The sequence below is a fragment of the Gekko japonicus genome, unplaced genomic scaffold, assembly GCF_001447785.1.
Source record: "Gekko japonicus isolate JY-2015 unplaced genomic scaffold, Gekko_japonicus_V1.1 scaffold167, whole genome shotgun sequence".
Lineage (NCBI taxonomy): Eukaryota > Metazoa > Chordata > Lepidosauria > Squamata > Gekkonidae > Gekko > Gekko japonicus.
Window position 1 is genome coordinate 1,059,668 of NW_015164670.1, and position 14,384 is coordinate 1,074,051.

General features: G+C 59.1%; 1 protein-coding gene across 1 annotated transcript in view; it reads right to left on the reverse strand.

Annotated features, from left to right (window-relative positions):
• PRTG (protogenin) overlaps positions 1-14,384 on the reverse strand; it is a 33,365-nt gene that overhangs the window by 15,276 nt on the left and 3,705 nt on the right. The window contains exons 6-10 of the mRNA XM_015409158.1: positions 14,136-14,295; positions 13,255-13,502; positions 11,141-11,305; positions 10,619-10,924; positions 9,843-10,031 (exon numbers count right to left, since the gene is read on the reverse strand). Coding sequence (XP_015264644.1) covers positions 9,843-10,031; positions 10,619-10,924; positions 11,141-11,305; positions 13,255-13,502; positions 14,136-14,295 — 1,068 coding nt within the window. The remainder of the gene's footprint in view (positions 1-9,842; positions 10,032-10,618; positions 10,925-11,140; positions 11,306-13,254; positions 13,503-14,135; positions 14,296-14,384) is intronic.

Genomic DNA, 14,384 nt, shown 5'->3' on the forward strand with positions numbered 1-14,384 from the left:
CTTGCCCACCGCAAGCAGGGCAAGAGAGGCCTGTTCCTCCGGCCCCCGGCCCATCCTGGAGCTGCCAACAGAGGGGTGGGGGTGCTCCCCGCCAAGGCAGCTTCCAACCAGGTGGGGGGGTGTGCCATGGCTGGCTGGCTGCCCTCCCTCCCTCCCTCCCAGGGCAGGGTCCCAGCCTCTACAGGGAGGTTAACACGGCCTTCTGAAAAGGGTCACCAGGGGGCAGTGGCCAGGACAGGAGGAGTGAGAGGGCGGTCGCCCACAAGATCCGTGACACCCCACCCCCACGGAAGCCAGCGGGAGGATGCTTAGGGTGCCCCCGATGGGTCGGGCAAAGTGCTGCGGGCACCAAAGCCCCACTTTGGGAGAAGAGGCTGCCAGGACCCCTCTCCCACCCACTTCCACCCCGAGAACTGCTTAGGGAAATGCATGTGGAGATAGCAGTCGGCCTGGCTCTTCGTGCTATTGAGGGAGGCCGCGGGGGGGGGGGGGGGGTTTTCCCCCCCTACTATTCCCCACCCCAGCATCAGCAGGCAAAAGAGAAGAACTCGGCCCTCACCAGAGAAGCGGAGGACTCACGGACTCATGGAATCACAGAGTGGGAAGGGTCCATAGAGACCATCTAGTCCAGCCCCCTGCCCAATGCAGGACCAGCCTCAACAGCATCCCTGACAAATATCCGTCCAGCCTCTTCTTGAAGGTTGCCAGTGAAGGGGAGCTCACCACTACCTCCCCGGGCCGCTGATTCCACCTCTGAACCACTCTGTGACCATGAAAAAGTTTTTCCTGATATCCAGCCGATACCCTTTCTGCGTGTAACTTAAACCCGTTGCTTCGGGTCCTCTCCACTGGAACAGCTGCTTGCCCTCCTCCAAAGGACAGTCTTTCAGATATTTAAAGAGAGCAATCGCATTCCCCCCTTAGTCTCCTCCAAACTCAACATTCCCAAGAAGTCCCTCGGCCTTTCCTCCTAGGGCTCAGTCTCCGGAGCCCCCATCCTCCTCCTGGCTGTTTGCCGCCCCTCCTGGGGGGGGGGGCTTGGTCTTCAGCGCAAGGAGCTTCCCCGGAAAAGCTTCGCCACCAGCCCAGGGAAAGCCCCCACACACCAGTGTTCCCTCTAAGCCGAGTTAGTGTGAGCTAGCTCACAGTTTTTAGCCTCCGGCTCACGCGTTTTTGTCTTGGCTCCGGAAGGAGGGCTCCAGGGCAAACTAGTTTATGCAGCAGCCAAACTGCTCACTCACAACTTTTAATGCCAGGAGGTCAAAAGGTAGAATGTTTGCTCACAAGACTCCACAGCTTAGAGGGAGCATTGCCCCCCACCCCACCCGGGCTTCTTCTTCGCATCTGGTTAAGTGGCCGGCATTGGCCTCCGCAGCAGGGCCCACCCATCGACCGCCCGACCGGCCCACAACACATTTTTACATGCTGACAGAGGAGATCCGCTCAGGGCACCCAAACATCCCCTCCGGCCACTGAGTAAATTTCCCTTCCAAGCTAACATTGCTCTGCTCGCTCCTCCCGCGGGGCTGTGGTGGTGAGGGGGGGGGGCGTTGGCACTCTGACCCTTTGTGCCGCAAAATGAAAACACCATCGATCACTTCTCAGCTCCCTCCCTCCCTGGGCAGAAGAGGCCAGCTCCTCCGCTCATCTGGCTGGCTGGGGGGGGGGGAGAGGCTTCCCCGCAAAACACATTGGTGGCTGGAGGCAGCCAATGGCCAGTGTGGGGCCCGGCTGCTGGGAGGAGAGGGTCTGAAAGAAGGGAGAAAGGAGGCCAGGGGTGGGGGAGAGAGACACCGGGACATCCACACATCTCGCGGCCCAAAGCGCTCACCAGGCACTCCCCCCCCCCTGCACATCTCCCGCTGGAGTCTCAGGCCCCATGCAGACCCTCTAAATGGATTCCTCCTCGTGTGCAAGCCTGACATGGCCCCCGACACTGACCAGACCTCGCCCAGCTGCCCGTAGGTTCTCTACAGCCCAGAGACCTTCAAATGAGCCCGGTCTTCTGGCACGCTGCTCTCTTACCCCCTCTTCCCTTTAACCTGAGTCAACTGCTCAAGTGCAGCAGGGGCCACACAGCCCCTTGCTCCTGAGCCCCAGGGGTCGGGTCCGGAGGAGCTCACCTCCCATCACATGCCAAGGCCCAGTCCTGCCGGAGGATGCACACGCCCCCCCCCTCGGTCTAGAGGCTCCCCCCACAGGCAGCAACTCTGCCCCCGCCCCGTGCAACCCAGGGGGAGGCCAGTCCAGTCAGGACAAGATGTGTGCACCCACACTCCGCCTCCCGGGCCCCAAACCTTCCGTGGGACTCTGAGCAAGAGGATCTCGTACCGGGCATAAGAACACAAGAGAAGCCCATGTTGGATCAGGCTGATGGCCCACCCGGTCCAACACTCTGTGTCACACAGGGGCCAGGAATACCAGGGGCCCTCAGGAGGTCCAGCAGCGGGGCCAGGAGGACACTAGAAGCCTCTCCCACTGTCAATATTCTTGGGCTAACTTGTAGGGGTCTGGGGATTCTGCCAAAGGGGACCCAAGGAAAGGGGTCAAACGAACTTCCCTGTGTCTTCTCAAAAACGTGGCGAGTACTCTCTAGGCTTGCCGGGACAGCCACAAGCAGGCTCCTTAGGTGCTCAGTTGCGTGTCCACTGCCAAGAGGGGAACTGAAAGGGGCTTGCTCCACCCTCTGCCGCTGTCCGAGTGCTCAGCCAGACTAGAAGCCAGACATGGAATTCACGGCCTCAGGAGGGGGTGGCGGCTACAAGCACGGACGGCTTTCAAGAGGGAATTAGATAAGCATATGGAGCAGAGGCCCATCCGTGGCCCCTATTAGCCACAAGGTATAGATAGGGACTCTCGGTCTGGGGCAAGGGATGCTCTTGTGTTCTTGGTGCTTGGGTGGGGGGAGGGCTCCTGGTGCCCTGGCCCCACTGGTGGACTCCTGATGGCACCTGGTGTTTTTGGCCACTGTGGGACACAGAGTGTTGGACTGGATGGGCCACTGGCCTGATGACCCAACATGGGCTTCTCTTCTGTTCTTATGCAGTTCTGCATTCTGTGGACCAGACGGAGATGCTCGTGCCTTGAGATGTTTCTGCATTCGTCCAGACAGAGGCAGAGTCCCCGGATCACTTTCTCCTTCCCAAGCAAACATCTGACCAGGCAAGCGTCTTCCCTCCTTCCTTCCACTGTGGCTTTTGGTCCCGTTACCATTACTGGGCACAATCCACTGGGATGATCTCCCACAGAAACGCCCCCATTCCTTTCAAGGGGTTTTTGCGCAGAAGAACTACTAGGTGGATCGTGCCCCCTTCCTGTGCATGCTTGCCTCTGAAGGGTCACTTCCCTGCCTCTTGGCCAGAGACCTTGCAATAATTTGCCTAACAGCTATTGCAAAGCTTCGGTTCCAAGACGGCTGCACAATTATGCTTGGATGGAAATATCTGGGCTTCCCTGAACCTGCCCCTGTTTCAAAGGTAAGGGGCTCTCCTCTGCAGCAAACAGTGTGCTCCTCCTTGCCCTGAAGTCTCTTTCATGTGCTAATGGCAGCATTCAAAAAAACCCCTCTCCCGTTTGACTTGTCCCGGATCTTCAGAGACCTCCCACCGCTCCTCAGGGCTCCTCACATTCAGGCCAAACAATCTGGAGAGGGGTCTGGAGGGGGGGGGGCCTGACACGCGGGGTGATTAATAGACAATGTTGGTTTCATTTCCTTTCGCAGGCTCTCTCCCTAAGCCCTCTTCAAAAGCCGCTGCTGCTTTTCAAATCAGAACTGAAAGGGAAGGGGAACGGGAACCTCTCGGCCCACAAGTTTAATTCCCAACGGATTGGCCTTCCCTGGCCAAATATTCTTTTTGCCCAGGAAGAAATCCAATCGTTCCTTTCCAAAAATAAAGCTGCACGCCGCCTCCTCCCCCACAAAAAGAAAGGCCAACAGCTCATATGTAAAAAAAGCCTGTGTTTTCTGAGGACAGGAAACAAGTTTGCCGCCCTCCTCCACCCCCCCCACCACCACCAGGAGGAGTTCTCAACACACTGGAGGAATGCCACAATCAAAGTACCAATCGGTAGATATTTCCTACAAAAAAAGCCGCCTGTGCAAGATAAAGCCATTTGGAAAGGGCCAACTCGAGGGCCTCCCTCCAGCCCACCATCTGCCAGGCCCTCGGAACGGACAAACCCAGCACCCAGCCCAGCGTGGAGAAGATGCTGCCTGCATCCCCCACCCCCCCCAGCCACTGACTCCTCCCCCCTCCCCCACCCGAGGGATGGATGCTGGGTTCCAAGGGTCACCCCTCGCCTTGGACCAGACCAGGAAGAGCGCCTGCTCAGGCTTGATTTTAAAATGGCAACTGACAGACATAGACAGGGGCACGGAGGCCAAACCAAATGCCCACCAGGCAACGGCTGCAAAACTCTTCCTTCCCTAGTCTGTAGACGGCACAGGACAGAAGAGCCCACGGACTGGGGAAGGGGAACAGAACCCCACATCGGCTTGGCCCCCTTGGCCCCTTAAGGAGCACGGGACAAAGGCAAAGCAAAAGTCACGCAGGAGGGTTACATCTGCCGTGTCCAACGTTCCCTCTAACCTGCGAGCAAAAATTCTGCTTTGTGAGCTCCTGGCATTCAAGTGGTGAGCGAGCGATTTGGCCACTGCACAAATTAGTTTGCCCTGGAGCCCTCCTTCCTGAGCTGAGACAAGAATCTGTGAGCCGGAGGCTAAGAAACTGTGAGCAGGCTCCACACTTACTCAGCTTAGAGGGAACACTGGTCATGTCCCATTCACACATGCTAGACATCAAGTGATAAACGTGGGAATGTCCTCATTCCCCCCCCCTTCAAGTGGAGCTCTGCAGGATGGGAGGACTGAAATTCTAGATCCAACTGGTAGGAACTGCTCCATGGTAGGAAGTGACCTCCCTGCTCTAAGAGGAGAGTAGGGAAGCATCATCTCCCCGCCCTCATCAGACCTGGGCTCAACTCTTCTTTCCGCTTCTTGCACTCTTTAGCTCTGGGGCGGGGGTGGGGGTGGGCCCAAGGCTCCCTCTAAACTGTGGAATCTTGTGGGCAAAAATTCTACTCGGTGAAGCCACTGGCACTTAAGTGGTGAGCGAGCCATTTGGCTGCTGCATCAGTTAGTTTGCTCTGGAGCCACATCCTTCCTGAGCAAAGACAAAAATGTGTGAGCCGGAGGCTAAAAAACTGTGAGCTGGCTCACACCAACTCAGCTTAGAGGGAACACTGGATGGGCTCCTTGCCCAGGAAGCTCTTTTGCTCTTGCGAGGGCCTCCCCAATCTTCAAAGTGGGGGGGGACAGTACCTCCACACCCACCCTATTCGGTTACGGAGGGCTTGTGCAGGAGAAGGCTGGGGAAGCAGGACCTCCCTTCGCGGAAACCCGCCTCCCACTCCCTAAAGCGTCTTGGTCATCCCCATATCCCTCAGCAGCGTTCCCTCCAAGGTGAGTGAGTGTGAGCTAGCTCCCAGTTTTCTAGCCTCCGGCTCACCCATTTTTGTCTCCACTCAGGAAGGAGGGCTCCAGAGCGAACTAATTGATGCAGCAGCCCAATTGCTGGCTCACAGCTTTAATGCCAGGAGCTCACCAAGTAGAATGTTTGCTCACAGGACTCCGCACCTGAGAGGGAGCCTTGCCTGAAACCAGTGTTCCCTCTAAGCTGAGTCAGTGTGAGCTAGTTCTCAGTTTTTTAGCCTCTGGCTCACACAGATTTTTGTCTTTGCTCAGGGAGGATGGGGCTCTAGAGCAAACCAATTGATGCAGTGGCAAAATTGCTTGCGCACAACCTTAATGCCAGGAGCTCACACAAAGTAGACTTTTTGCTCTCCAGACTCCACAGCTGAGAGGGAGGCCTTGTCCCGCAGCATCAGAGAGAGCAGGGGGGCCGCCACCCTCCATGACAGGCTGGCCGGGCAGGTGTTGTTCTGTGGGAGTGGAGGGGGGTTCCGGGACATTTCCAGGAAGAGCCGTCAGCCAAAGAGGCCCTGCTAAGCCCAGGGATCCAGGGCAGATCAGGCATCTGGGCAGCTCTCCGGGAAAAGGGATGGAGGCGGCGGAGCCGTTTGAACCCTGCCCTGGTCTGGGCACCGGAGGAGTGGTAAGACAGGCCCCTTTCTCCTTCTTGGACAGCAGAATTTCCAGGAATGCATGGGGGGGAGGGGAAAACACCGCCTGTGACTCCCAGAACCCCCCCCCCAAAAGCACACGTCTCTTAAAGAGCGAACAACCCCCTGCCCAAACGCTTCTATCTTCTGAAGGCCAGTTCCTGAGCTCCCTCCCCAAATCCCAACATCTCCCCACCGCTCGCCTAGAACACGCAGGCACGCAACACACACACACCCCGCCCAAACTCCTCCCTGCACAAGGAACCTCTGGGCTCCCCCAGGAAGAGAGAGCCTTTGTAGACCAGGGGCCCCTGGGGGCCCAGGAAGACTACCTGCTGGCCTGCCTTTTCATCTGTCCTCACCGTTTTTTCTTGGGGAGGGTGCAGCCAGGAGCCCCCCCAGGGAGCACCCTGCACAAGGGGCCACGGAGCAAGGCCTGCCCCTTTTATTGCACAAAACCGGCACAACGGTTGGGATTTTGCACAGGAGCTGGAGGCGGGGTGTGTGTCTCCTCCTGCTGAAAAATAAATGCTGGGGGGGGGGTCCCCCCTGCAACATAAATACACGTAACTGAGAGAGGGAGCAGGAGAGAGAAAGAGCCGCTATTTGTTTGAAGAGGGGCATTCCAACATCCGGTCACAGCTCTCTGCCCCACTGGTGTGGCGTGTGTTTGTGTGTGTGGGGGGGAGAGGTCAAATAATTGTTCAAAGATAAATACAGGGGCCTCCGAGAGATCCATGGGGAGACGCCCCTGCAACAAGAGAGAAGCCCCCAAAGCCCCCAGACCACAAACCACATGGGGCTGTGGCTGGGGGCGGGGGAGAGACACCTCTTCCTCCCTTCAGTAGGCAGATGGCCCTGGGCTGCCAAGCAGGAAGGGGGACCCTGTGCCAGGCTCTGTGCCTGGTGACAGCAACGCTCTTTCTTTCGGAGTGTGAATCTGCAGGTCTTTGGGCGGCGGGCGGGCAGGTCCTGCGCGTTGCGGTGCACAGAATCAGGAGGCAGATCAACGCAGCCCCAACCGGAGCCAGGAGGCACCCCCTTCTCCCTGGCCGCTCCCCTTTTGTCCTCCGGCCTGCGTCCTGCTGCCAGATGGGGCAGGCGGTCTCTCTGGAGAGGATCCGGAGGGATCACAAGGGGGGGGTCCAGAGGAGGGGTCCAGAAGCCACTTGACCGGAGTGAGATACAGACAACTTTCCTTTTAGAATGATGACAAGCGAGGAGGGCGTTCACAGTGTCCTGAAAGGAGCGGACAGGGTTTCTCCTCCCTCTCCTGGAACAAGAGAAGTCGGTGGCACGCAGCAACGGGTGTTGTGGAGAAACGCCTTCAGGAGGGACATGAGGAAACAGATGCTTCTTTACTCAGTGAGTCATTAAACTGCGGCCTTCCCTGCCAGCAGTGAAGGTCCTGAGGGCCAGGGGCACGGGGAGCCCTTAAGAGGGCGGTGAGAGATCTTCACGGAGGGGCCGTGGTGGTGAGGCATGTCTACAGAGACAGGAAACCTCTGGTGGCCACGGCAGAGACACCACGCCAGGGGAGGGCTTTCTCTACGTCATCTCAGAATTGGGAGGGGACCACCACCAGGGTCATCTAGCCCCCAACCCCCTGCCAGCGCAGAAGCTTCAACGACCCAACAAGCGGGGATCCAATCAACACTTCAGAACCTCCAACGACAAAGAATCCACCACCTCACGGGTGAGGCTGTTCCGGTGCCCACACGCTCTGCAGGCAGGAGGGTCTTCCTCAGATTTAGACAAAGCGTCCTTTGCTGAAGTTCACAGCCATTCCCTCGAGTCTTGTCATTCGGCACAACGGAAACCTCTCCGCCCCATCCTCCCCATGGCATCCCTTTCGGGATCGGAAGGTGGCCGTCACACAGCCCCTCGCGAATATCTCCTCTTCAGCGCAGAGATTCCCGTTTCCTTTGGCCTCCAAGCCCTGTTTTTGTTGGCCTTCAGGGCGACTGGTTGGCCGCTGTGTGGAAAAGGATGCTGATCGGATCCTTATGTTCTTGGATCAAGGCAGATTCTTCAGTAAGTTCTCCAGTCAGTCCCACCCAGGAGAGGACAATCCATTCTGGCAGCACACAAGCACGGAACTGCCTGGTGCTACTGTACAGCCAGTTTGGTGTCGTGGTTAGGAGCACAGACTCTAATCTGGGAGAACCGGGTTTGATTCCCCACTCCACCTCCACTTGCACCTGGCTGGATGACTTTGGGCAATACGTAGTTCTGACAAGAGCTGTCCTTGAAAAAGAGCCATTTCTGTCAAGAGCTCTCTCAGCCCCACCAACCTCACAGGGTGTTTGTCTGTTCTGGGGAGGGGAAAGGAAATGAGTTTGTAAGCCCCTCTGAGAGCCCTTTGGGTAGTGAAGGGCAGGGTATAAATCCTATCTCTTCTTTTTCTTTTCTTTGCCCTGCCCCCACAATATTGCTCTATCCATCCATCCATCCATCCATCCATCCATCCATCCTTTTAAGGGCATCTCTAAATACACACACACACACACACACATATAACACAACAAAACTTCTAGAGAGGATCAAAAACATTAACATTCCCAATTCCTAACCACAGTGACATCACAGCCGCTAGCCAATAGATGCCTGTCCACAAGCAGGCACATTACAGCGAGTATACCAGAGACCACACGTAGCACTGCTTAGAAGAGAAAGCAATAGCAAACCTGAAGTTTGAATGATGGGAAGATGCAGTTCCCCTACGACCAAAACACTGGCTGGATTTCCCAGCAGAGGCTCAATGACCACTGCACAGCCAATAGTCTGGGGGTGGGGTGGGGTGGGGGGGGTCAGAAATCTCACTCTAAGGACTCTTTGCCCTTATGACAAAGCAGATTGGTCTGCGACCCGGGGGTGGGGGGTGGAAGAGCCTGTCACCCTCCTCTTGACCCAGAGTCCGGCTCCTCAGAAGTCCAGGCAGCTAGACGCGCAAGGGACATCCGCACACGCGCACACACACACACCGGTCTTTGCTGCAGAGCCCTTAAGAGAAAAGGTTCCCTTCTATCAGAACCCCTGAGGCCGCGAAGACACCCCCACCCCACCAAAGTGTGGCCCAGCTTGGCCGGCGCATCTGCCCACTGCTAGAGCAAGCTGCCCACAACCAGCTGACACACAAACAGGACACAAATCAACACAACAACTCCTCGTGGGTCGGGTCAGAACGGATGAAAGGAAGTCCCTCTTCACCCAAAGAATGATTCACACACATGGAATTCCCTGCCACAGGAGGTGGCGGCGGCTACAAGCATGGCTACAAGCATCAAGAGGGAATTAGATTAACATATGGAGCAGAGGTCCACCGGTGGCTCTTAGCCACAAGGTATAGACAGGAACTCTAAGTGTATTCTTGGTGCTTGGGGGGGGGGGGCAACAGTGGGAGGGGCTTCCAGTGTCCTCCTGGCCCCACTGCTGGACCTCCTGAGGGCACCTGGTGTTTTTGGCCCCTGTGTGACAGACAGAGTGTCGGACTGGATGGGTCACTGGCCTGACCCAACATCGGCTTCTCTCTTATGTTCTTAGAGACTACGGGAGCCTCTGTGCCAGAGGGCGATCACAGAATGCCGGGCCGGGGGGGGGAGCCATCAGTCCCAAGCCCCCCCCCCCAGGGATCCCGGCTCACTGGCATCCCCCCCTCCCCCCCAATCAGGACGGCCGAAGAGCCGGGCCGGACCGGACCACCGGAGGCCCGCCCCACTCACCCAGGCCGCTGATGGTGTGGGTCAGGACGCTGGCCTCCAGCAGGATGGGGTCGTTCTCCTGCTGGCCCTCCTCCTTGTAGTACAGCTTGTAGCCCAGGACGGCGGCCGTGTCCCCCAGGTCCGGCTGCCACTTCACGGCGATGGTCGTGCAGTTCAGGGGCTCCAAGCGCAGCTCGGGAGACTTTGGGGCTGGGGAGAGAAGGGGCCGCACCCTCGTGTCACACCCCGGGAACGGAGCCGGCGCTTTGCAAACGCTCCCCTGCCCCGCGAGGGCCAGCTGCCCCGGCATCTCAGCACGAGAGGGCGCCTGGCTTCCCCTCTCTCTGGCGACAAGGGCAAAACAAAGGCTCTAGACTGGCCACGGCAACACAAAGGACAACTCCGTCTGCAGGTACGGCTCGCCAGGCTTAGGGTTAGCTTTCGCTACACAGCGGAGTTCGCTCTGAAACCGGCCTTTCTTTCTTTCTGTCAAGGTCAAGTCGCAGAGCGCAGCCCACCTGCGTTTCGGGGGGCCTGGCAGGGAAGACCTGGTGTGGATCTGACTTGCTTCACCAGTGAAGAGGAAGCAGTGGTCCTTACCCCTTTGGAACTCAGAAGAGAACAATTCACCCTAGGAGAGTGCTGGACTTAAGGAAGCTCCGGTGCCAACAAGACACACGAGAGAGACCCTCCGGCCTTACTCACTTACTGGAACCGAGAAACCGCTGGCCCCAAGGGGCACCTCGCTACGGCTCTGGCGTGGCTCCACGCCACTTGAGGAGGAAGCGGTGGCCTACCTTTGACACTCGTGGCTTTCGGGGTCCGGTGGGAAGTCCACAGAGAGGCCTCGCCCCAGCCGATCCGCGTGGCCGCCGTAATCCGGACCAGGTAGACGGTGTCCGGGCTCAGGTTCCTGAGCAGGTACTCGTAGGTCGAGCCCAGGAGCTCCACCGCTTGGACGGTGCTCTCCGTGCTGCGCCGGAACGACAGGCGGTAGGAGACCACCTGGCCGCGCCGGTACTTGGCGGGAATCGGCAGCCAGGAGATCAGGATATCGGTCGGGCTTCGGCTGGTCAGGCTGATCTCAGGAGCTCTCAGAGGGACTGCGGGGAGAAGGCGGACGTCAGCACTTGCCTGGCCAGAGAGAGACTCCATCTGCTCTAATCTGTGCCCCCCACCCCGGACAACAAAGCCCCGCACACAGGGCCCGAGGCCGGCCGTCTTCCTGGGCTCGCTGCCGCACAGAAGGAAGCGACAGAGATGGGGAGGCCCGGAGCGGCCGCCCTGCTCCCCCCCACCCCCCGCCCAGCCCCACTTGCCATCTTCCAGGGTGTGCTGGGTGACGTGGTCGGACATCTGGCTGGCCCCCATGGGCATGTAGGCCACAATGTAGAAGGAGTAGTTGCTGGCGGCCTGCAAGTCATCGATGATGTAGTGGGTGGTGTCGTTGCCGATCACCACTTGGTATTCTTCGTTGTTCAGGCCTGGAGAGCAGAAAGCAGGGGCGGAGACGGAGCAGTGAGAGGCGGGAGGACGGGTCCCGGGGCAGCAACCCCCGGGGCCAGCCTGGCGGGACTGTCCTGTCACAAGGCTCAAGGCTGCGCCGAAAGGCTAGGTCCCAGAACACCCAGACGTGGGAGTCCACCTGGGCACGCAGGCCCTGCGCCGTGGGATGGAGGAGGGCACTTTGGACTTGCCTGGCCAGAGAGACTCCATCCGCTCTGATCTGTGCCCCCCCCCCGGACAACAAAGCCCCCAGCAACAGCAGCAGCATCCAAGAGGCGGGGGCACTCAGTGGACTCCGAACGGCCTGACCGGGCGGGCCAGAAAGGTGGCTCATGGCCCAGAAGCAGGGGCCCAGCCTCTTGACTGACAGGCAAGGACAGCTCTCAACATTCAACACGGCTGAGGTTTTTTTTTGGGGGGTGGGCTCCTTAAGGAGCCTGTGGGAATGAGCCAAGGAGCATAAGTCGCAGGCTGGGTCCCCATTCATTACCTGCCATGGGGCGAGGGGGTGGGGGCTGGAAAGCCAGAGAGGCTCACCTGCCTCCTTGCCCCCCCCCCCCACACACAACAACCTCCTTTCGAGGCAGGCTGCGCCCTCCCCCACCTCAAGAGCAAAACTTCTCAACAGGCCGAAATTCCAGGAGTCGGTTTTCCCACCATTCTGAACTCACTGGATAGCCCTTTAATTAGACAAGATTATCGGGCATCTCACAACACGCTAATTAATGGCTCGTTAATTAGGAACAGCCTGGCACGATTTCTGACCCGCTACACGGGATCCGGGGCCCCCAGTCAAAGGGAGCTCCGCCCATCCCTGAATGGCCGCCCTGCCCCCCTGCGGAGACCCGCCTGAAAGGCCCAGGAGAAGAGGCCCAGCCCCCAGAGCCCTGGCATAATGAGCCCAACAAAACACACCCGGGCACACACACACACACACCCCTCTCTTTCTTCCTGCTGCCTCCGGACCCTCCCCCCCTCCCCACACATCTTCCCAGGAGACACCTGTCCGCTTCCTGGGGCCCCTCCAAAGCCCCCTCCATTCAATGCTGGCTTTTATCTGCCTGCCCGAGAGGAGGAGGAGGAGGAGGAGGAGGAGAGGGAAGGCAATCCAAGGAGGAAGGCAGGCAGAGGGCCATTTGCACGTGCTGCTTGGCCAGAAGAAAGAGGGAGAAGCCCTCTGACACCCAAAGCACCCCCACAGGAGGCCAGATCCCACCGCCCGGGCAGGCTCCCCCCACCCCCCTGCACCCTCGCAGTCCCCACCAGTGTTCCCTCTCAGCTGAGTGAGTGTGAGCCAGCTCACACCTTTTTGTCTTGGCTCAGGAAGGAGAGGGCTGCAGAGCAAACTAATTGGTGCAGGGGCCAAATAGCTCGCTCACCACTTTAATGCCAGGAGCTCACAAAGCAGGTTTTTTGCTCACAGGACTCCGCAGCTGAGAGGGAGTGTTGGTTGGGACCAGTGTTCCCTTCTCAGCTGAGTTAGTGTGAGCCAGCCCCGGCCCACGTCAGTTAAAATTCTCACCCCGCCCAGTGTGCCCCACAATTCTCTGGGGAAAGCCCCTTCCAACGGGTATCTGCTAAGCAGCGGGTGGGAGACCAGGCACAGAGAGGCCTCTGGCTAAAGGTGCCCCGAAGCAAGCGGCAGCCAGCCGGGGCAGATCTGGAATTCTAGGATCACGGAATAATCCAGGCCCTACACTAGCCGAAGCCCTCCAAGGGCAGCCCCAGGTACTGCACACTGAAGTAGTCCAGCTCAGAGGGTCCAAAGCCAGGCAACCACTGCGTCGAGCCAAGACATTACGGCGGAGGCATAATCGTGGAAAGGGCGGGGACAAACAGGACCCAGAGCCTCCGACAACACGCGGCATCCGAAGCCCCCAGGAAGGGAAGGGTACCCCCCCCGCCAACCAACCGCTGGCCCGTTTACCTTCTGCTTTCATGTAGTGGACGGAGTAGGCGATGACCTTGTCCGAGTTGTACAGCGGCCTCTCCCAGGCGAGGAGGATGGCGGAGCTCGACATGGTCTCCGCGTGGACGTTGCAGGGGGCGCTGGGCCGGTCTTCGGACAGAACCACCGTCAGGCGGGCCCGGGCCAGGACAGAGCCCTGGCTGTTCTCCGCCACGCACTGGTAGATGGCGTCGTCCTCGGGGATGATCTGGTTGATCACCAGCTTGCTGGACACAAAGAGGAGGAGGAGAGGAGGAGACCTTCAGCACCGCTCCAAGGGCCCGATGGATGGATGATGCCCCTCCACACACACGGGGCCCCTCCCCACCCGCCCACACCGAGATTAGACTTGTGTCCAACCGAGAGCCTGACAACTCTCCCGACGCCAGCTGGGGGGCGCCTCCCCTCCTCAAATCAGAGACACGGTCCTGGGGAGGGAAATTTTAACCCTGGGAAAGGGAAAGACACACACACACTCCCCAGGGGCCTCTGAAAGGGAGGGAGGGGGGAAACTGAGGAAATGGAAAAGAAGAGCCCTGCCCCTCTTCCCTGGCCAGGAGGCCGTCCGTCAGGCCAGCCCCCCCACACCTGGCCCCACCCCCCCATCAGGGCTGCTGGCAGCGTTCCCTCTCAGCCGAGTGAGCTTCTTAGCCTCCGGCTCACACCTTTTTGTCTCAGCTCAGGACGGAGGGGGCTCCAGAGCAAACTAATCTATGCAGCAGCCGAATGGCTCGCTCAGCACTTGCATGCCAGGAGCTCAGGAGGCAGGATTTCTGCTCACAGGACTCCGCAGCTGAGAGGGAGCACTAGTGGTTGGCCCCTCCCCAGGGTCTCCGAGCCCCCCCCCCGCCAGCCAGCACCTGTTGTACATCTTGATCCTGCCGTTGGAATGGACCTTCCGCCCGTTCTTCAGCCACGCCACCCTGGGCGCCGGGATGCCCTCTGCCTGGCACGCAAAGCGGGCAGTGCCGGCCCGAGGCCGCGTCAAGCTCTCGGGCCACTCCACAAACGAGGGCGGGGCTGCGGGTGGTCAAAGGAGAGTCGGGGTCTGAAGGCACAGGTATCTCTCCCCCCCCCCCGGCACCCCCCAGGTTTTAGGAATGGGGTCA